The sequence below is a fragment of the Vitis vinifera genome, chromosome 18, assembly GCF_030704535.1.
Source record: "Vitis vinifera cultivar Pinot Noir 40024 chromosome 18, ASM3070453v1".
In the NCBI taxonomy this organism is placed as follows: domain Eukaryota; kingdom Viridiplantae; phylum Streptophyta; class Magnoliopsida; order Vitales; family Vitaceae; genus Vitis; species Vitis vinifera.
In genome coordinates this window covers 12,835,963-12,859,354 of record NC_081822.1, presented here as the reverse complement: position 1 = coordinate 12,859,354, position 23,392 = coordinate 12,835,963, and the positions used below count along the sequence as shown (strand labels likewise).

The window sequence follows — 23,392 nt, the reverse complement described above, 5'->3', positions numbered from 1 at the left end:
AAAAATTATTTTAAACTATATGTAAGGATATTATTGTTAATTTATTTATTTATTATTTTAAATTTTATTATTATCAAACATTAGAATGTAAATAAATAATCATTCAAATCTTCAATTTCGAGGTTTTTCCAAAAAATAAAAATGGAATCACCAAATTTATTTTCATTTACAAAAAATATGAATAAAAACAAAATATTCATTTTTATTTTTTATTCATGTGTACCAAACACTTCCATATTTAGCCAAAATTTTAGAAGAGGTAAATTAAATTAACTCTAAATATTAACATGTACCTAATAAATACCCAGAAAGATAAAAGCTCATTTGGTTGGTAGTGATTTTCAAAAGGTTTCCACCATTAAAAATACTTAAAAATGTTTTTGGGATGAAAATACGGTGTCTGACGAATTTTAAAAAACACTTTTGAAAATTTGCAAAAACACTTAAAAAGCGATTTTCAGAGAATCACTTCACGGGTGTTTTAAAAAAAAAAAAAAAAAACACTTCAAAGACCCCAATTGATTACCGATACCTCCCTTCCTCTTTCACTCCTACACCTCTCCTTCATTCTCCTCCTCCATTGCTCTCCACCCGAGACTACACAGTAGGAAAGACGCTCCACTTTCATTCGACATCGTTGATCTGATCGAAGGTAACCCTCTGTTCTTTTCTTCTTCTTCTTTTTTTTTTAAAATGTCTGATTGTCTTGAAATGTTAGTTAGGGTTTTGGGTTTTAGGATTGTTTGGTTAGGAGGAAAGTATGAGAAAATGAAATGGTTTCATTGAGTGATATTAACAAGGTCTATCAAGTATCAATAAAATCTGGAAATCCTCAAATGTTTTTAAAGGAATTACTTCCAAGCCTTAACAGTTTTAGATCTATTTTGCAATAGAGCGGTCGAGTCTCATTTCACAGTACTTCTCTCTTTGAAACTCTGATTCTCTATTCTGGTTCACATATGCAATTGCTCTGTTTAGGGTTTTTGAGTTCACGTGTTGCAGGTCCGTTTCTTTTTTGAGGAAGAAAAACTTTGTTTGGTGATATCTTGTTATTTAGAGCCCGTTTGATATGGTTGTTGTCTCATTGCTGTTTATTTGTCTTTAATTTTGTGATTTTTATTCTTCACATTATTATTATTATTATTAAATTTTTTTTCCATATGGGTACTGGAGAATCATCTCCAAGATAAAGATCCACTGCTAGCATTTTTATTTATTTATTTGCATTTAGCATTTTAGAAATGAAAAATGTAGGAATAGGTCCCGCCATAATTCAAGCTTGTCCTTTCATCTTGGGATGGCAGTCCTGCTCATGAATCCTATTGTTCATTTCTATTTATGTTTTTACTTGGTGACCTTAGTGGCCTTCTCCATGTCTCTGTACCTTCATTTAACTTGAATCATATCTACCAAGGGAGTACACAAGAAAGGAAAGACATGTAAATGAAAAGGAAAAATATATATATTCCTTTGAAAATTTAATTCTTTCACAATGGGCGAACTTTGGCTGCAACTCATCTTGTTTTATTTGTATTGACTCCAACCATGTGTCTTTGCTGCCATCACCTTGCTTAAACTAGCGCTACTAGTTCACTGGGCTAAAATAAGGTCTGAAATAATTTCTTGAGTCAATTTTCAATTCAAAGATGACGAGTCCTGAAATTAGCCAAGTCAATCTTGTTCCCAAGTGAACATAGTTTATATGCGATCCTGAGAAAAAGTATTAGCCTAGAACTAGAGAATTCGAGCTCTGAACCATGTGGGTTGATCATGCCCGGTGATGGTAAAAAATGGGGAACCCTCTCCTGTACACTTTGCCTAACTTACCTAAGAGAGCTTCAATAATTTCACTTTATCAAGGGTTGTGCAAATTAGAGAGCCAAATCTAATTTAAGCTATTTGATAATAGGTTAAACTAGTAGAAAAGTAAATATGCAGAAAAGTAAAGAAACTAGAATAGTGTGCAGGAATTTGAAGTGTATAAAAAATTAAAATAATTGGAAATGGATGATTGACAAGCAATTAAAAGTTACTTCCAGTGAAGTTGCTTCTAGCGATTTGAAAAAAGTTTGGAGTTTGTAATTGAAGTCCTAGACCTTTCTGGTATAACCTCTAATCATATCTATGGCCTTTGAAGAGTCTTGACTTTAATAAGTTGCCTAATAGGAAGTTGCCCCCTTTCTTTGGTGTTCTAGACCATGAAGAGTCTTATTTGAGCCTGACCATGAGTTCTATGCCTATTTTATTGTGGTCTGCTATTTGCCGGTAGGGGTCAGCTCAGGTCTTAGACTCATTTCCCAAAGAAACAAGATCTCAATTCTATTGTCAAAAATAATATAAAGTTCTGCTCACGTTTGGGAGGAGAGGAGTGCACAAAAAGGCTTACAAGTTTAGGACTTGAGTATGTTGCCAAGCATACACATGATAGTTTACTCTTCAATCATTATGAGATTTGGTTTGAGTTCAAGAGGTCAAAAGCTTAGAGTTATTTCAATTTAGTCTTTTTGGGTTTAGTTATTAGCGATATTGAAGCAAGCAATGCAGCTGTCAGCTGAAAGTGGGTACATTGTGTTGCTCTTTGTTGGAATGGTGACATTTTTTGGAATGTTGGATTTTCAATGCCCTGTTGATATTTGTACATGGAAGAAAGAAGGCTTACTCACTTGCAGATTTTCTTAGATGAATTGTAAATCTGGCAGGAAACAGAGGCCCTGCTTTGTATTTTTGACATGAAAATGATTGTGTAACTATTATTTAGGTATTTGAGATTGAGTGCAAAAGAGGGGGCTTTGTGTTATTTGAGACTGACACACCATGTAATGAGTAGTATATATTTGGGATTTATTTAATTAGCTGCAGTGCAGACATTTTATCTTGCCATTTCATTCACACTTCCAAAGGCTTAGTTACCTATTCCTCTACTTAGCTAAGTGTAAATTGACTATTGCATAGAGAGGGTTAATTTCATTCACACCTCCTAAAGTTTAGTGTAAATATACTAAGCTACCATTAGCTTCAAGTCATCAGATAACACCCCTATAGATGTATTCCGTATATAAATTTATTCATTAGAGAATTATTAAATACACTTGTCTAAAATCTTTTTACCTGAAATCCTTTTAAAAAATAAATTTTATAAAAAAGATACATCAATAAAGGTGTCAATTGATGAAATTTTAAATTAATGATGGCTAAGTGTATTTACACCAAACTCAAGGGATGTGAATTCACTCACGAAAACAAGAAATGCATGATAAGGAGTAGGGTGTGCATTTTTAACATTTAATATCTCGTAAGAAAATGCTTCTCTGGATAATTCACCGGACAGCCTAAGGAAGAGAGCGTCATGTCAGTCACTCTGGGTGTGACAGATAGTTGCAGAAGTCCATTAGAAGTTGATGCCTGCATCATTTTCAAGAAGTTCACTACAGAGGAACAACTGACACCAGAACAAATCCTCAACAGGGATAATCATGGAACTATTGCCGTTTTAGGAACCAATATCTGCACCTATGTGATTTTAGATATTATCCAGTCCTTCCCATCTTACGTTTGGATGCTAAAATTCATCATTATCCAACTTCTGGAGTTTCTCTTACAAACAGAAGCAACAAGAAGATGTAAACAGTACCCCATTATTTTTCTTTACACTACAGGCTTGACCATACTCTATGAAATTTTGGGTTAGGTCTACCTCATGAGGAACCACAGAAAAGGGCATCGCAACATCACACAAGTGACACCACATCACCAGAGCAAACATCCACCTCCATTGCCAATTTCAGGTCAATGTGAGGCAAATCAGACTGACTTAAGCTTCCACTCCTAGTTGCGCCACGATGAACAGAACGGATTTGGTTTCTAAAGCCTAAACTAATCCTATTTCAGCTATTACTTCTCCATTATATATTCTCATCTGCAGGAATATCCCCATTAGCCAGGTCATGGCTTTCTAGGCACTATGTGGAAACTTCTTGCTATTTCTTGGGTAATTTGGAGAGTGAGGAATTGGCAGAGATTTCAAACTGCCTAAGGTGCCTATAAGTCCAATCCAGGAAATCCAAACACATGAGAATCTCAACCTTTCCAGTGGATGCTGTGCCAGGACATCAAATTTTAGTATCAATCTTAGCAAAGAGAATTAATGAGAGTTTTTGAAAGGAATGGTTCTGAATTCAGATGTTAAGTAGGAAATTATCACAAAAGAAAAAATTGGAAAAATCTAATGGCAATGAGAAACCTTAGAAGAACTACAAAAATCTCAGGGAACCAAGAAGGGATTCAAGTATTACAAGAGCAATACATATTTTGCGAACTAACATATTCTACTGGTTCTGAATTGCATCAGAATAGTTTGCTAGTCTTGTGAATAATAATACAAAGGATTCATGATATGCATGATGTAGTTGGGAATCATGCTTTTCTCAGCTTTTTGAAGTTTGTTCCTTTCATTTCTCTCATGTTTCTCATGGACTAAATAGAGGGCTACTAATACGGAATAACATCCATCCATCCCTATTAAAACAGTACTTTAGTAACCAAGGGCTATTACTTCAAAATTTCAAAGAAGTTTATCACTGTAGAAGGGTAAGGAACAAAACGGATTCAATCATCCATTCACTATCACTCCACAATGGAGCTAATATGATTGGAACACATCTATATGGGGTGTTATTGGATGAAATTTGAAACTAATGGTACCTTAGGGTATTTACATTAAATTTTAGGATGTGTGAATGAAATTAACCCTTGTTATGCAATAGTTAATTTACACTTAGCTAAGTAGAGGAATAGGTAGAAGTCATGTCCTCAGTCCCCTCAGTCACTATGTATCAATAACATGTCTTTAATGAAAACCAAACATTGGAATCTCAGTTTGATTTTGGGGGATTCTTTAACTGTAGTTGGCCAACCATTTGAGAAAATGAAGTGTTGAGAGTTTGAAAAAAGAGTGAAGCATAGTGAGAGGTGATAACAGGTTAGAAAGGGTGACAATAGGATCTAAGGGGGAATTCTAGCAGATTTTCTTTCTTATAGTGCTCCAAAATATAAGTCTCATATTAAATGTCCAAGTATGTTTTGGGAGCCTTTGGAAATGAAATGTGTCAGAAAGCAACAATGGTCCTCTCTCCCTATCATTCTATAGTTGAAACAGGCTTGATACATGTCAATCCCATCTTGGAGAGTCTCCAACTCTAACCACCAAACCATGATCCTCAATGTAACACCCTATGCCCTGAGGCTAGGGGTAATCTTGTCAATTTTGAATATTTAACATAAAGGTGAAATATGCAAAAATGACTAAATAATAAAAAAGAACAAAAGTCAGATTCTCCTTAAGAGTGCATTCATAGAGCTAAAACTATCTTTCCAAGATCGAAGTTTCATGTTTCACATATTGGAATACTAAATTAGTTCAAATTAACTTGATAATTAAAAACATAACACATGATCCAAATCAACATGTCTAAACAAAGGCTTTAAAGCTAAACATAAATTAAACTAACAAGAACCCTTCCTATCCCCAACGTCACTTATATCCTTCTACATTTGGGGACTTGAAAGGGGTTTTCAAAAGCAAAAGTAGTGAGCTTTAGCTCAATAAGGAACATTCTAATAATTTATGTTATAAAAAGAAAAACATAATATAATCTTCAAGCAAATTTTCTTTTCCCAAATTTTCTTTTCCCAAACTAGTTGGACCTTCAGAAATAGATGACCCTTCAATTCGGAAGGGACTAGTCAATCAGATGGTACCATTGGGTCAATGATTACCCCACTAACTAGGTTTTCCAATCCTTGTACAATTAGGCAATGAGGGTTAGTGACTACTCCACTAACTAGGTTTTCCAATCCTTATACAATTAGGTAAATGAGGGTCAACAACATAACTCCTATTAACTAGGGCCAAATATCAAAATATATAATGAAAGTGATATTTTTTACAATATAAAATATTCTTCATATGGGAAAAATATGCTACTAATTTATTCCTATAATAATTAAATTTAAAATTTAAAAAAAAAATTATTTTCTTCTTCATACATTATCAACAACATATATTTTTATTCTTATTTTCAATTAACCTTCAATTATCCTAATTAATATTTTTTTTTCTCTACTATATATTGCATATTTTATTTTTCCTATTTTCCTTTATTATTCAAATTTTATTCACATTAAATATCTATTTTGCATTGCATTATGTTATTGAACAACTAAAATGAATATTATTTTATTTATTTATTTATCTTTATGTTTTTCTTCAAAATTTTAGAATCTTTCTTCAAAATACTTATCTTTATTTCAAAATTGCATTATATATAAATTTTTCTTCTAAATAATAATAAAAACTCTCATACTCATAGAGACTTTGATTCTTTCTAGGGTCAAATTAGAGACCACATTCATCATACTACTATTAATATATATATATATATATATATATATATATTTGTTTCTTACTTATTAGATGAACGATAAGAATTTCTCTCCTTTATTTTTAACATCTAATTTAGAAAATATCTTATCATTAACATATATCTAAAAAAATTCGAAACAGAACAACAATAAATTCCTTGAAAGACTTACCTTATTTTTTATTTTGTAGAGAATAAAAATAATTGTAAATATCTCTCAACTTCATCTCCTTATTCTTCTCTCGTTTATCTCTTCGTGTATCTTGGTTTTTCTTTTTTCTCTTTTCCAGATTCTTCAGATTTGTTACATTAAAACTCTTCGAAAGTGGTTTAAAAAAAATTGTAACACATGATTTAAAAAAAATTTGTAACTCCTTAGTCGTGATTTAAAATTGTAACTTCTTTCTTTGTTTTTTTTGTAAAAATGTGATCCTTATCTCGATCCTTATCCATATTATTATTATTACACTCAAACTATTATTTTTATTTCGTGATAACTAAATTAGGGATGTTACACTCAAACTCATCTCAAAATGCCATTATTTCGTGATAATTAAATTAGGGATATTATACTCAAACTATTATTGTTATTATTATTATTATTTCGTGATAACTAAATTTGGAATATTATACTCAAACTCTTCTCAAAATGCCATTATTATTATATTATTTCGTGATAACAAAATTAGGGATATTACACTCAAATTATTATTATTATTTTGTGACAACTAAATTAAGGATATTACACTCACACTCATCTCAAAATGCCATTGTTATTATTATTTCGTGATAAATAAGTAAACTCATCTCAAAATGCCATTATTGTTATTATTTTGTGATAAATAAGTAAATTAGGGATATTATTATTATTATTATTATCATCTCAAAATGCCATTATTATTATTATATTATTTTTCGTGATAACTCAAAAGGACCGCATGCCGAATGTCGGCCTTAAGTTCCTCTGCTAGGCAACTACTAATCCTTTTTTCCTTCCTTCTCGCCCTTATTCCATAAAAGTCTTTTTTTTGCCTTCGGCTATTATCGGCTGGCAACGCTTGGCCCAACATTTGATTTGTTTGAAAACAACCAAGAGTGTTCATTCAATCAAATCTTTTATGTCATCCCAAACTAATCACTATCTTTGGAAAGTAAGGAATGTTAGGATATATTATTTTTCGTGATAACTCAAAATATCATTATTATCATCAAGCCCAAACTAATTACTATCTTTGGAAAGGAAGGAATGCGGGGATATATTATTTTGAGTTATCATGCAGGGATATATTATTTTTCGTGATACTCAAAATGCTATTATTATTATTATTATTATTATTGTTATTATTATTATTATTCTTTTCTTCTTCTTATTATTATTATCATTATATTATTTTTCATGATAACTCAAAATACCATTATTATTATTATTATATTATTATTATTTTGTGATAACTAAATTAGGGATATTACACTCAAACTATTATTATTATTTCATGATTACTATCTTTGGAAAGGAAGTAGTGCAAGGATATATTATTTTTCGTGATAACTCAAAATACCATTATTATTATTATTATATTATTTTGTGATAACTAAATTAGGGATATTACACTCAAACTATTATTATTATAATTATTTCATGATAACTAAATTGGGGATATTACACTCAAACTACTACTACTAATATTATTATTATTAGTATTATTATTATTTTGTGATTACTAAATTAAGGATATTACACTCAAACTCATCTCAAAATGCCTCATGACGGGCAAGATCAACTCCACCATCGAGATTTGCTAAATCCATTTTGGACCCCTTAAGCCATGCTCTTGACTTGAACAACCATATTAGCATCGGGATACTGGGTATAAGGTGATAAGAGATAGGCATTCATATCCAAATATTACAATAGTTTGGCATATGGATAGATGCATAGAAAGAGATGGACCTATTCATGCAGCTCCTGTTAATAGAGAACTGCCTTAGACATATGACACTGACTCCCAAGACACATGACACTTGTAATTGGTTGGAGCCCACCTGTTCCCAGTTGAATACATGGCATGCAATGATTGGTCCATGTAAACTTTGTGAAATAAGAGACCATTAGAGTTTTAAGTACAAATTTGTCCTTGCATTGTAAATGAAATCTAGAAATTTCTATTATGATTTTCTTGAAATTTCTTTCACATATTGGAAAATCTTTATAGGACTGAGTTGAATATTTTGGATGTCAGTGTGTGAAAAATATTTTTGTAGATGGATCAACATTTGAAATGGACAGTTTATTCATTTCTTTAACATTTACTGTCTGGCTTGAGAGAAGAAACGTGCTTAAAATCAATCAGCTGTTCACTTGTGTAATGGAGGTTCAACCATTTGATTTTGTTGCCTTCAGTTTTGTGTTAAACATGCTGTGCCTCTTGGTAGGCGACCTACTTAAGAGCTGACAAAAGGGAATGGAAAAATGAGCAGGTTTAAGAGTTGAAGTGTTTTATTACCAAATACGTTGGTGGATGCTGGATAGAAGAGATTTTCTTTCTTTTTCTTTTTCTATTTACCCATAATTTATTGATGGAACACATTATTCACTTGTATTCCTTTGTTTCTTGCTTGTGTCTTAAGCACCTTTCACTGTCTCAATCTGATGAAATTTGGAAGGGAGTTAATTAACTTATTTGATTTAGGATCTATAGGGAACCTTGAATGATCAAACAATGGCAGGGAAAGCAGCAAAATCTGTAGTGAAAGCAATTGGGGAATACCAGTATCCATGGCGAGAAAAGTTGACAAAGTACAAAGATGAGCTCTCAAAAGGTGTTTGGGGTTATTGGGAGCTTGGGGCATGGAAACCGCTTGGCATCAGTGGCCGCCGCAGAGCTCGTCTCCGCAAAGAAGTTCTGCTTGCTGGAGAAGATTGGCCATATGATCCAGAAAGGAAAGAGATGAGAACTAAGAGAAAAGGGCATAAGTGTGATAGGATATCAGCCGAAAAGAGGGCCCATACTGCTGAATTGATGAAGTCAATGCCTCAAGAGTTGCTGGATTACAAGAAGCGCAAGTGGGAGAAGAAGATGAAGGAAGAGGATGCAAAAGCAGCCAAGCCCTAGGTTCTTGTTTGCCTTTTTGTTTTCCCAAACTTCCCTCATGGAAACTTATTCCTTTTAACAGGTTCATGGACTAGATGAAGGCCTCTAATGCATTTCATAGAACTGTCAATTGGTTTCTGCTTATTTTTTTTTCTTTATTATGGAAATGTTTACATTTGGTATTTTCAATGTTTTGGGTTGCAATAATAGATAGATGGGCTGCTCAGTCCAATGAGCCGAGTACGGTTTGGCAGTCAGATGGCACTAAAACTTGTTTCCATTTGGCATCAACCCTCCCCGGATTTTGTAGCCACCGAATTTCATTTAAATCATCTAATGCAGTCCTCTTTATTGTGGGCCTATTCACTTCAATTACATGGCTTAACCTACACAAGGAACATTGGATTGGGCTCTATCGTTTCAACATCTTTAGCCTGGTCAAATCCCATACCAAACATAGCCTACCATTAACATTTCTAGAAAGGTCGTGCAGTATTTAATTATTTATCAATTATTATATAATTCCTCTCATTTTTGTTAATAATTTGCTAAAACGAGATTAGATGATCGTTGAATGTAATCACATTGAAGCATGGTACCCACCTAGCATAAAGGATGATATTGGATTACCTCACATGATCTTTGAGTCGGCCCCCAACTAGTTCATGATACGTTCCATGCCAATCCACTTTTCTTTCCCTCAGTTGCACGCGTCTGCAATAGAATGATAGCCAAATACACCCACCTCAGTGCCAAACCACCCAAATTTTCAGCATGGCTCAGCAGAATCGGTGACAATTATTGCTTCTGAAATGATATTTAAATTATGAATGTCAAGGTGGAAGACATTTTACCCATCTGTTTCCGTATGAGTACCACCAGAGAGAGCAAAAAAAATAATGGTGGTTGTGGAGGTGGGTGGAAATGGAATAAGAAGATATTGATGGAGTCCACAAGCCTTATCAGGGAAGAAAGTCAAGGGCAGCAGTGGCGCACTTACAAATAGTGTGAGAGGGGTTCATGATTCATGACCAGTAGTCAAACAAACGTTGTTGCCTTATTTGATGATACCCAGTTTCTATCTCACTTCCAATAAAATGAATAATTTCGGGACAAATGTGCGTGCTGGTACATAATTTTCAAACGTTTTCTGTCATTTTCCACTGCTGAAGTAGTCCAAAGACATTCTTCACATGCCGATTTCTTTGTCAAAACTCACAAGCCTCCTGCCTCCCCCACCCCCCACCGGGTCCCATCCCATCTCAATAGAAGAGTAATACACCACATGGAAAACAATCATTTCTGTCTAGCCTTCCAAATCCTGGGTCCTACGCCACGAATCATCACCTGCTGCTTTTGCTCTTTAAGCCCAGTTGACCAGCCCCACTGTGATTCTCCAATGAAAATGAGAGTTTAAATCTGAAACCCCCAACCAGTAGTTCAAGGATCAAAGACAAGGGAATTATATGTCATTAAGTGAAGCATTTATACCAGAAACTCTACCACGTAAATACTAAGATGCCCACTGAAGTATGGCTCTGCCATCTGCTGAACCTGCTATCTTTGCACATATGGATGTTGACAAGAGTAACATAAATCCCCTCGTTCCTTTGAAGGCATCTTTCCCAACACTCCTACCTCCTCCTACTCCTCCTCCTCCACCACCATCACCACCATACCCGTCTCTGAATTGGTTTGAATATACAAATAGCGCACTTTAAGTGGACGGTAAGAGCTTGAATGGTTTGCAGTGCGCATACACGCGAACCCACCCAAAGTCGACACCTCCACCACCAATACCACCAAATTCACCCTGCCATCTTATTCTTGCAGTATATAAAGCCCTAAGGTTGGGAGCCATCTCTCAGGCAAACCCTCAAAAATATCAAAGCTATGAAAGTCCTTTCTGTTTCCTTTTTCCTCTTCCTTTTCCTTCTCTCGCCTCTGAGAGAAACTAGAGCAGATGAAATGAAGAACGATCGAATTTATATCGTGTACATGGGAGCTGCTACTTCATCAGAAGGCTCCTACAGATATGACCATGCCCAGATTCTGAGCTCTCTGTTGAAAAGGTTCTTACTTCTTATACTAAAAGGAATAGATAGCCCTGGAACATGATCTTATGGACAATTCAATAGTTCATACATTGAATTGATGATCTTATGGACTTATCCCTGGAACATGGTAAGATAGCCCTTCAAATAAGAATACAAAGAACAAAAGCCAGATGAAGACATCACTTCCTCCAACATCATGAAACTGAGAATCTTTATAACTTGTTTACTATATTTTCCTGTTTGTTCATTCCTTGTCTAGTTTTATGATGTGGTGTCCACTTACACTAGACCTTTCTTTGTTGGAAAATCCTTTAGTTCCGTACATAAGGTGTGTAATTTTTCCAAGAACAATGCTATTCATGTAGGTAGAGTACTAAAACTTGGTTGACACACTCAGTGGCTACCTGATTTTTCTGGGTTGGAATTCCAAATTTTAAGCCTCTTGGAAAACCAATTGAAAATGATAGTTTAACTTTACAAATTGTTGCAGGAAAGCAAATGCTCTGGTGCACAGCTACAGACATGGATTCTCCGGATTCGCGGCACATTTAACGGAGGAGGAGGCCCGCTCAATTGCTCAGAAACCTGGAGTGGTATCAGTATTTGAAGATCCTGTCTTGCAACTTCATACAACTCGTTCATGGGATTTCTTACACTACCAAACTGATCTAGAGACTGACTCCAAACCCGGTTCTGATGGTGACTCCCAATCTAGTGGACAAGCTGACACCATCATTGGCATCTTGGATACAGGTGAATTTCAATTCCAAATACTAACTCTACTTCAATTGTAGTACATACTTAAAAATGGAATTATGGGTTTATAGGAATTTGGCCTGAGTCTGAGAGCTTTAGCGACAAGACCATGGGCCCGGTTCCCTCGCGCTGGAGAGGGACATGCATGGAAAGCAATGATGTCGACTCCTTTAAATGCAACAGGTGTATCATTGTATTGCTTTTCTCACAACAGTCTTCATCAATTTTATAGAGAAAACTATTATTCACAGAGGAATAATATTTACATTTCCTATATATGTAAATATTTGCAAAATTAATTTGAGTTTATGATTGGAAATGCTTAATTTGAGTCAGGAAGCTGATCGGAGCAAGGTATTACAACGACTCTGATGCTGCATCTGCAGTGCCTCACACGGCCAGGGACATGATCGGGCATGGTACACATGTGGCCTCAACTGCAGCTGGAAATTCTCTTCCAGACGTATCGTACTATGGCCTAGCTTCAGGGACCGCCAAGGGTGGATCGCCCGGCTCAAGGATCGCCATGTATAGAGTTTGTACGTTCTTTGGGTGTCGTGGATCATCTATTCTAGCTGCATTTGATGATGCAATTTCAGACGGGGTCGATGTGCTATCGCTGTCTCTAGGTTCATCAGCTGTGTTTGAGCTTGAATTCTCCACTGACCCAATTGCCATTGGAGCCTATCACGCCGTTGCGAAAGGGATCACGGTAGTGTGCTCCGCAGGCAATGACGGCCCCAGCCCTCAAACTGTAGTGAACATTGCTCCCTGGATTTTGACCGTGGGTGCCACCACCATTGACAGGGACTTCGAGTCTGATGTTGTTTTGGGAGGAAACAAAGTGATTAAGGTCAGGCTGATTTTCGTATCTTTTACCAACCTTAACCCAGCTGCCTGGCTTTCGAACATATCTCACAAAAATTTCAATTCAGGATAAGCTTAGCACATGGTCATGTTTTTTCATTTTGAACTTCAGGGTGAAGGCATAAATTTTGCTAATATAAAAAAATCTCCAGCGTATCCATTGATATATGGCAGTTCAGCCAAGTCAAATTCCAGCAAGGTGGATGATGCAAGGTATGTAGAACGAATAAAACCCAACACATAATTCAATCATGTTGTCTTAGGCACTGCAATATCATCTTGTAAATTCCAAATGCAACATCCCTGGTGGATTAAAACATTCGGGTTTTGCAGAAACTGTAAGCCAAATTCATTAGGTGAAGACAAGATCAAGGGGAGGATTGTTCTGTGTGACAATGATGACGGAGAATACACCCAGACAGAGAAGCTGGAGGAAGTGAAGCGCCTTGGAGGGGTTGGATTAATTTTGATTGAGGATGAAACAAGAGCAGTGGCTTCTAGATATGGAGCTTTTCCATTGACTGTCATCACTTCAAAGGATGCTTCAGAGATCCTATCCTATATCAATTCCACCAGGTAATAACATCAGTTTTATCCAAATAAAATGTTACACATAGTTATATCAATGGGAACCCACTTTTTCCTTTTTAAGCTTCTGATGATGTCGATATTTTGTGAAGGAACCCAGTCGCGACAATTCTAGCTACTGTATCAGTGGAACAATATAAACCAGCACCTGCTGTGGCCTACTTCTCATCCAGAGGTCCTTCGTATGCCACAAAGAACCTTCTCAAGGCAAATGTTTCTCATTATCCATCCATCTTCCATTTTGTTCTAGAATTGAATTGTTGGCTGAGCCCAACACACTGGCCCTGAGCCTTTCTTTTGTGTTTTCCCCCTTAAAACAAGGAGGCTGACTGGTATATCTAACCTGATGTTTTTGGCAGCCTGATATTGCAGCACCAGGAGTGAACATTCTTGCAGCATGGATTGGCAATGACACAGCAGAGGCTCCGGCAGGGAAGGAGCCCCCACTATTCAATTTGCTCTCAGGAACTTCCATGGCATGCCCGCATGTTTCTGGAATAGCTGCTACAGTCAAATCCCAAAACCCCTCATGGAGCCCCTCTGCAATAAGATCGGCCATTATGACAACAGGTTAGCATCCGACTAGCAGAATTCAAATAATATGGTTCAGGTTGTTTCTTGTTACTGATCTATCCATAACTTCCTACAGCAACTCAAAAGAACAATCTGAAAGCCCCAATAACCACACACTCAGGATCAGTAGCCACACCTTACGACTATGGTGCAGGGGAAGTAAGCCCATCTGGACCCTTACAGCCAGGGCTGGTTTATGAGACTGACACTGCTGACTACTTGCAATTTCTCTGCAACCATGGGTATGATATATCAAAAATAAAACTTATCTCACCAACTCTTCCTGATGGATTCACTTGCCCCAAGAACGCCAATGCTGATCTAATCTCCAATATGAATTATCCATCAATAGCCATCTCCAAATTCAACGGAAATGAGAGCAAGAAGGTAAGCAGAACTGTTACAAATGTTGGCAGTGATGATGAAACTCAGTATACTGTAAGCGTGAGTGCAGCTGCTGGCGTGGATGTGAAAGTGATACCTGATACATTGAAATTTACAAAGAATAGTAAGAAGCTGAGCTACCAAGTGATTTTTTCATCCAATGGATCTTCCTCGGTGAAGGGAGCTGTGTTTGGGTCAATTACCTGGACTAATGGCAAGCATAAAGTTAGGAGTCCGTTTGTTGTAAGCAGTGATTGAATGAATAGGACTTCAGAAGCATTCCTGTATTACTTTTATGCTGCCTATGCAATATTGTAAACATGGAAATATGCTTTAGAACAATAATAATCAACTGTAATTGTATCTTAGATCCCTTCCGAATTATATGAAGTGAAGCATCTAGCCAATTTGGAAAAGTAAAGTCTTAGCATATGTGTTTTCAGAAAGGGGTAAGGGAAGACAATGTAAAAAAAAGAAATTGAAGGAATTGCAGAACTATACTCTTCTGAAACAACCGGCTTGACTCAGATGAGTTTTAGAAATTGAATCTGAGTTGAGGCACACCCTTCTTCTTCTCTTCTTGGTTGCTTGCTAGTGCTTTTATGGTGGTTGAACTGGTAATAGGTAACCGAAAGAAAAGAGAATTTGGAAGAATTTTATTTCTAAAATTGAGAGAATACAATTGCTAGATATCCATCAAAGCACACAATTCAACTCAAATACAAGAATCAGAGTCCAACATAGCTACTCTAGGATTGCTCTGTGATTACTCCAATTTGCAAGAATAATTGTTGTAATCAAAGCAGGCCAATCTTCCCTTGTAGCATATTCAGTAAAAGAATTACGTGATGTTTGTTTTTTTGGCTTTTTACTGAAAGTAATTTAGTTTTAGAATTTCGGTTGTTTGTTTTTCTACTTTTTCATGACTTATTATAAACTTTTTACTAAATAGAAAAAGTCAAAATATGTAGCTTTTTCTAAATAGAAAAAATAATATATTGATTTTTTTTACTTTTTAATACTTAATAGAAATAAAATACTACAAAAACAAACAACATAATATTTAACACTATTAAGCATTAAGGTTCTATTTAGAATTAAGTAAAAAAACAAACACCACCTTAGATTAATGAACAAGAACTTGGGTCTTGGCATGGCAACACACTCATCAAGAATTTCAATTGATTCAAATAACGCTTGTCCTTCACCATTAACAGGTGGGGGAAAGAAGGTGAATTTTGGAAATACAAGGCAAAATTCCAAACTATAAGAAATCGTTTTTAGTCGGTGAATCACCTTGAAAGGCCCATGAAACCTTGGAGATAGCTCACTATGACTCACATCAGAGGATCTTTCTGTATGATGTTGATCAACTTGCTCTTTCATACGGTGTTAAGCCTTAATCCAAATTTTCTTCAACAACCGCAACATGGCATTTTGGTCCTTAAGCGTGGCCTACTGCTACGACTTTTAGAGTCACCTACTGCATAAGACCAATTTTTCAGGACCATCGATCTGTGGCACAATGAAGATAATTTTCCATTTGGGTCAACAGTGATTTTTTGTATTAGTTGTTGTAGTTGGGGATCTTGTTACTGTTATTCCGTCAAAGTATCAAGCCAATTAAGAATAGGCAAGGATTATGCCATGCTACAAATTGCAAACACTACTGCCATTAATTCTTTCTTGTATGTCAAGATGCCATGGCTTTTGGTGAATAAAGTTTGACTAGCAAATGATACATGATGTGTTCTTTGCATTAACACAACTCCAAGTCCAATACTCAAAAGGATCACATTCTCAACAACGAATATTTAGGAGAAATTTGGCTAGACAAGGACAACTGTAATTGAATCAAGTAATTTAAATGCACTTTCTATTTTTTCTTTTTATGGAATTGGTCTTTTAATATATAGTAGTGGCATGGTAAAGGGTTAACTGATTTTTCATTTTTCTGTAATCTGGATAAGCCGAAGAAATTCTTTCAAGACTCTTCAAGTTTGTGGGCTTAGGCCAAGAAAGCATAACCACAATTTTGGTTGGATTTGTGGGGACATCTTCATCGGAAACCAAATGACCTAAACACTCAATTTGTTCTTGGCCAAAGCTGCATTTTGACTTCTTGACAAATAATTGATGTTGCCCAAGTACTTCCAAAGTCTTAGTCAAATGATCTAGATGCTCTTCCCAAACACACATAAGAATGAATGGATGAAGGTAAAGGCAAAATACCTCATTCTTCAAATTCATGAAAAGAAAGTCATTATCCCCCTTGTGAGTGTGAAAAGCTGTTTTCTGGTGATAGCCGGAATGCAATTCTTCTTGTTCATGAGTGTGATTGGGTGTAGCTCTACTCATTTGAAATTTAAAACTGTGGTAGACTAGCAAAAATGCTCTGGCACGCACCTAAAAAGCATGGCTTTTCAGGCTTTGCAGCTCCCAACTTGCAACTCGTTTTAACAGAGGAGGCGGCACAGCGGCACACTCTAATTAAAGTGAAGACTTCAATCCCTCTAATTGTAACAGGTAACATATGCTAAGTCGAATTAGATAATCCCCTTCAGAATCTTCATTTTCAAGAATTAATTGTTCTGGCTTAAGATTTTCAATTAAATATCATAAAGCTGATCAGAGCAAGATCCTACACCATGAAGATGATGGGCCTGGTACTCCTCGAGACACGACCCAGCGTGGGCACCCACGTGGCCTCATAGCAGGAGGGAGCTCCGTCTCAGGCTGCCGGCTCCCCTGGGTCAAGGATTACTGTCTATAGAGCATGCACTTTCTCCGGATGTCCAGGGTCCTCTATTCTCGCAGCCCTTGATGATGATGCCATTGCAGATGGAGTCCATCTGCTTTTCACTATCGGTTGGTGCAAACATGACCTATGGCAAATCTAGAATTATCCAATCATCCCATAACCATTGGAGCGTTTCATGTGGTGGACAAGAGCATCACAGTAGTCTTTGCCATGGAGAATGATCACCCCGTGTCTTCAAGATGCACCATGCTCCAAGGATCTTTGCCATGGAGCTGCCACAAGCATTGACCAGACTTTCAAGTCTACAGTTGTTTTGGGCGGAACAGATTAGCCTTCTTGTTTTGTTGAGGGAGAAGCTATACATTTTGCCAATATCAAGAGATCTCGAGAATAACCTATATGGACTCAGCAATGAAACATGATGGGAACGAAAAGGAAGGTAAATATATAAAATGACAAAAGGTCTAGATCTTAACAAAAGCCTGTGAATATCTGGGTTGGATTGTCGTTTATTTGTGGCATCCTGCAGCAACTCAAACCAACAATATGAGGTGGCTCTAATAACAGCTATTGGATGAGAAGCCATCCCTAATGATCATGGTGCTGGAGAAGTTGGGGTATCAGGACCATTCCAACAAGGGCTGGCTTATGAGTGGGGCACCATCGACTACTTGCCTAAACCTCATTTGCTCATAGAAAAAGTAGGATTTGATCTCCAATATGACCCCAATCCAATAGCGCGATCATATCAATTTCAATGGAAACCCCAGTACAATTCAACGGTGGTGATGCTGATGAAATGGTGTATACCGGGTGTTAAAGGGATACCCACCACTACAACTTACCCCAAAAAAGAGTTGACTACCAAGCGTTATTCTCACCCACACCTCTTCTAGATTGGATAGGTTTGGGTCAAACCACATGATGCACAAGAATCCGGAGACTGAAGTCCATTTGCGCATAGCATTTCCACATCCGCTGATGATGATGAAACTTAGCAAGCATAACGTCAACAAAATATCATCATAACTTATTACACTATTGCAAGGACAAAAAAAAAAGGAAGAAACATTTTTAAGTAACAAAACAAATACCTCTCCCCCAAAATACTTCAGGAAAATAAATAACATGAATAACTAAAGTTATGTTCTCAATTTGCCTTTCTTCTAACTCTCTTGTTCCCGGTCAATCAGGACGAATTCCCAAAATTCAAGTTAGCTTCTGCCTACATGTGAATTTGGGATTGGCCTCAATGCTTTATGAAAATATAAGAGCTAAAGAAAACTTTAGGAATGACTAATCCATCTAGAGCGAATAAAGATGATGACTGGCCTTGATGCTCCTTTTCAAATATCAGTGCTAAAGAAAACTCTGGAAATGACAGATCGATGCAGAGCAAATGAAGATGATGATTTAATCTGTATAGAATTTAAGTAGCCATACCAATCATAGATAACTTTTGAAGAACGTATTGAGCATTGCGCAGCCATTCCAAGAAGACAATACACATATTACATGAAAAAGAAACCACATTTAGGCTATGAACATAAGAGATTCATGGAAACGTTACAGTTCAAGTAATCGTTCACAAAGAAACATAACTCCTAGACACTACAAGCAGAGCATAAACTATAAAGTTTAGAGGTTCAACTACAGGAGGAAACAACCACCCCTGGTTCCCCACCACAGAACTAAATTACCACATAAACGCTTTGTTTATTTTGACCCTTCACTCAAAGGCCCACTGGTTCTCCCGCCGCACCTCCTCCTCTTCCTCCGGTGTAAAATCATTTTTGATATTGAAAGTTTTGCGAATCTCCTCTGGAGTCTTGCCCTTTATCATGTCAGCCACAGTCTGACAAGTAAGATCCAGGAGACTCTTGATGTTCAGATAGTTTGCTGCCTGAAAATCAAATACACACAAATTATGTCAAACCACTGTAAATTTTTCTTTCTACTGGTATATCAAAATAGATATGATATCTAAAATTGTTCGCCATGACATGCAATTGCCAAAAATATTATATCTAAAATTGTTGGTCATAAAATGCAATTGCTAAAAGAGGCACACTTTACAGTTTGAGTATCATGCATGGTTATTTTGAAGACCATTCTTGAACTTTAAGAACTGAATGTCATATTGGCATTATATGTCAATGGAGGCCCCAGAGAAAAATGAATAATAATTGAAAAAATAAATAAACAAACTTGATAGCTTTAGCTTGAACCAGTATGTCCTAGAACCCAATAATTTTTCTATCTAAAGATTTGAAAGGAAGGAAAACATCTTTGAAAGCATTTTACTTGGTACCATATGTTACTGGATTTAAAACTTTTTATCCCACATTAAATATTAAATGCATTTGCAAATATGTCTATTTTCTATGATATTCCACCTTTTTTTTTGTGATAGGTAAATAAGAGGAATATATTAAAAGCGCTTGCAAAATGGAACTACAGAGTACACACATAGTATACAGAAAAGGCCATAGGGCAGGCAAAAGAAAAAAAAAGATAAGAGGAAGCGAATACCAACCACCCTACCAAAACATCCACCCCTGAGAAGCCCCCAAAAAATCCAAGAACACAAAAACCACCACAAGGAATACAATCTAAACAGAGACACCCCGGAAACCCAAGCAGAAACAAGAACTCTCCAAACACCCACCAGCACTCAAAAGACAACCGCGACTACACATAACAGGTTCTGAAACCCCGTTACTCCTTCCTCTTCCTCTTAACAGTCAGAGGGGAACTGTTGTAGTTCATTGAGCACTCTCATTTTTGGAGTTCCCTCTCAATACAAGCTGCGGAAGGAGAGTATCTCTTTCCGCTTGAGACCATCATCCCCCGCCCTTTCCTTACCTCCAATTTCTCAACTGGCATCCCCACAAAGCTGCTAAAATTGACAAACTTAGAGGCGAGATTATCCATAACCTCCTCTTCTGGAACGCAGACAAGCTCCAGGGCCTTATGGGTCTCCAACTTCTCAGCCCTAGCCCCCCCACCCTTACTAGAAAAAACCTTCTCAGCGCTAGCCGAAGTCGCCACTCTATGATATTCCACTTTAATTAGCAGTAAAATTGAATTTGTTATGTAGTGTCCATTCTCTGTAGGAAATGCTTCAATATACTATTATCCAATATAGTCAAATGGTCAGACAGCTTATGTTAATTTTATTGTTTTGCTTTCATTTGGGGATACATTTTTATTGATTGCATGCAAAATAATTGAAGGACATGGCTCAGAGGCTGCCTGTGGGACCTGCTCAAAACACCAAGTCACCATCCTTCACTTCCCTTGACTCCAGTCCTGCTTCTAATGACATGTCCAATCTGTTTATTGGCCCAATTAATGGCCAAATAACAAGCCAAGTACCATACTTGAATGGATCAAATGGTCAGCTGCTTTCTAATGGATCAAGCACCACCAGAAATTGTAGTTCAGGTCATAATAGACTAGGACAGATGGAAGCAACAGCAACAAATGGGAGCAGGACAAAAGAAGCAAGATGAGCTTGGTGTCTACATTGCATTTACCTCTTTACCTGGACGTGTTAAAGATCTCAAACGGCTCACTTCAGGTATTTATAACTTCATCCCTTTTTCTTCCTAGATGCCACATCTTAGTCATCTGAATCAAACATAACCTTTTTTTTTTGTCTGAGTGAGTACCAATTATGATATAAACATTGTAATAAAAGTGGCTACCGGTGTCCTGCCTATCAGAAGAAAATATGGGGAAAAAAATGTGGCAAGGAATGCCCCGGGCGCATTTTGTTCAATGGTGCCCAAATGCCTGCATCAAGGCATAGCCAATCCAAGCAATTAGGCAAGCAGTCATCTAAGTGCACTATGCAGGTTTAAAAAGCATATGTAGTGGGTATGTAGCCACAAATTATTATGACTGGAAAATCAGATATAATTTCCCACAATTTACTATGACAGGCAAATCAGATGTCATGTTACCACAAATTATTATGACTCGCAAATCCAATGTCAAGGCACCGTTTCATAAACACAGAACATAGTTGAAGGCAACCGGACCTGTTAAGTGTGCAAGTGCAGTATGCATGTTTAAAAGGCATATGTAGTCGCTAAGTAGCCACAAATTATTATGACTGGAAAATCAGAGGTTAAGTTACCATTTCATAAACACAGAACATAGTTGATTGACAGAAACATGGAGTTGAACAAAGAAATATGGTTTCACAGAAAGTTGTGAGAGAAGATAAGGTTTTAGAGGGAGAAGTTGATATCCCATGAATGAAATTAAATGCTTTAAAACTTAAGTCGAATCATGTGAGTACAATGGGTTTGAAGCCCATTGCATCATCGCCTTAATAAAAATCAAGAACAAAAATAGATTTGGGCCCAGATTTAGCATAAACGTTTGTTGTATTCAACAAGATCGGCACTCAGAAGATGATCCTCAACCGCAAGAGACTTGTTACTATTTTCAAATTTTTCTATGAAACAAACTTTTTGGTGCGTCACAATTGTTTTCAGAAAAATACCGAAGAAAAGAATAAAAATATAAAAAAAAAAAAAAAAAAGAAGAAAAGGAAACACAAGCAACAAGAGCTGTTGTTTTATGGGAAGAACCCTTTCTTGGCTTGGGAATCCAGCCCGACATAAGGAGCTACGGTGGTAGCTTTTCTCCAAGAGAAAGCCCTGAAGTGCACATCCAAAGCAAGAAAAAAAATTAAAAGAAACTTATCTTAAACACCGGAGAAGGTGGATAAGGAAAAACTAAAATATCTATCAGCAAGTTCACAACCAGAAATAAAAACAAGATGAACGTATTAAAAAGGGATAATGAAACTCAAAAAACAAAATAAAATTAATAATAATCGAAAATTTCAATTTTATATTAATTTTCTCAAGAACCAAAACCAGAACAACAAACGAAATCAAATCAAACCATACAAGAAACACCAAACCGACAAGAGATCAGATCCAAAACCCTAGAATAGCTACAACATCAAAAAATCAACAAATCAAAACCAGAATTCAAAATCGAGATCCGAAAACTAACCAGAATGAGATCAAATAGGGTGGCCTGATCAACTTTAACAAAATCAGCATCCCAAGCCTTGAGTTCCTCATCGACGCCACTACGCTCCTCGGGCTTCGGCGCTTCCACGTGCTTTTTGCAGTATTCGATCACCTTCGACAAGATCTTGCTGGTGACGTTCGGCAACGGAATGCCGTTGTCCGCGCAGTCGTCCTCGATCATGTGCTTGATCGTCTGCGATTCCAATGCTACGGCTTCATCGACGTCGAAAGCCTCGCCGTCGGAGCTCTTCAGAGTGATCTTCCTCGACGACGACATGATCCGTTCTTGCAAACGAAACCCTAACCCTAGATTTCTCAGAGAGGTAAGGTAAGGGAAGAATAAGAAAGTGTGATTATCCCTAGGCGCCTCTATTTATAGAAAACAAAATTAAAATGCAATAAAAAAATATATATATATATTTTTATATGAAAAAGGGAAAATAAATTTACTTACCCTCTAAGCCTCCGAATGACTCCCAGAACAGTTGGCTGCATCTATCCTGTATGACTGTATGAGGAGCCTAGCCACCGCCACATTGTTTTTATGTGAACGAAAACAAAGATTACTGTGCGGCATGATATATATATTTTTTTTTCTATACATTTTGGAAAATATTTTTATTAATCTTCCACTCTAATTCAAATTCAAATCCAACGATTTTTGAATATTTTTCTTTCATTTTCATTTGTCATAATCCATTCCTAGTTTGACTCCTACCTTTTTTCATTACTCCTTTGAATTCAATTGGAGAAAGGTCCAATTTTTGGCCTCATTATTTTCCTAACCCAAAGTTACTTTTTTGTCCTCGTTTGAACTCCATTTTTACGGATTCCGAAT

The 23,392-nt window shown here is 36.5% G+C and overlaps 3 protein-coding genes across 5 annotated transcripts; 2 read left to right on the top strand and 1 right to left on the bottom strand.

The window, feature by feature from the left end:
- The first annotated feature begins 339 nt into the window (after positions 1 to 339).
- LOC100247228 (uncharacterized) lies at positions 340 to 9,768 on the top strand. 2 transcript variants are annotated; one of them, XM_002269801.5, is made up of 2 exons: positions 340 to 652; positions 9,110 to 9,768. In XM_002269801.5, the coding sequence occupies exon 2, from the start codon at positions 9,140 to 9,142 to the stop codon at positions 9,530 to 9,532; it is 393 nt and encodes a 130-aa protein (XP_002269837.1). In that variant the 5' UTR covers positions 340 to 652; positions 9,110 to 9,139; the 3' UTR covers positions 9,533 to 9,768. The 2 variants fall into 2 exon arrangements, with proteins under 2 accessions (XP_002269837.1, XP_010664855.1); XM_010666553.3 differs by having other exon boundaries at positions 400 to 652; positions 9,119 to 9,768.
- A 1,210-nt stretch (positions 9,769 to 10,978) lies between these two features.
- Positions 10,979 to 15,104, top strand: LOC100257482 (CO(2)-response secreted protease). The gene is made up of 9 exons (XM_002269717.4): positions 10,979 to 11,583; positions 12,059 to 12,321; positions 12,396 to 12,507; positions 12,661 to 13,177; positions 13,304 to 13,404; positions 13,525 to 13,767; positions 13,872 to 13,986; positions 14,139 to 14,349; positions 14,429 to 15,104. The coding sequence occupies exons 1-9, from the start codon at positions 11,405 to 11,407 to the stop codon at positions 14,992 to 14,994; spliced, it is 2,307 nt and encodes a 768-aa protein (XP_002269753.1). The 5' UTR covers positions 10,979 to 11,404; the 3' UTR covers positions 14,995 to 15,104.
- Positions 15,105 to 19,008: 3,904 nt separating this feature from the next.
- Positions 19,009 to 23,242, bottom strand: LOC100252349 (SKP1-like protein 1B). 2 transcript variants are annotated; one of them, XM_002270025.4, is made up of 3 exons: positions 23,009 to 23,242; positions 22,535 to 22,860; positions 19,009 to 19,400 (listed from the first exon to the last, which is right to left on the bottom strand). In XM_002270025.4, the coding sequence occupies exons 2-3, from the start codon at positions 22,829 to 22,831 to the stop codon at positions 19,227 to 19,229; spliced, it is 471 nt and encodes a 156-aa protein (XP_002270061.1). In that variant the 5' UTR covers positions 22,832 to 22,860; positions 23,009 to 23,242; the 3' UTR covers positions 19,009 to 19,226. The 2 variants fall into 2 exon arrangements, with proteins under 2 accessions (XP_002270061.1, XP_059590966.1); XM_059734983.1 differs by having other exon boundaries at positions 22,535 to 23,027.
- Between the last annotated feature and the right edge of the window lie 150 nt (positions 23,243 to 23,392).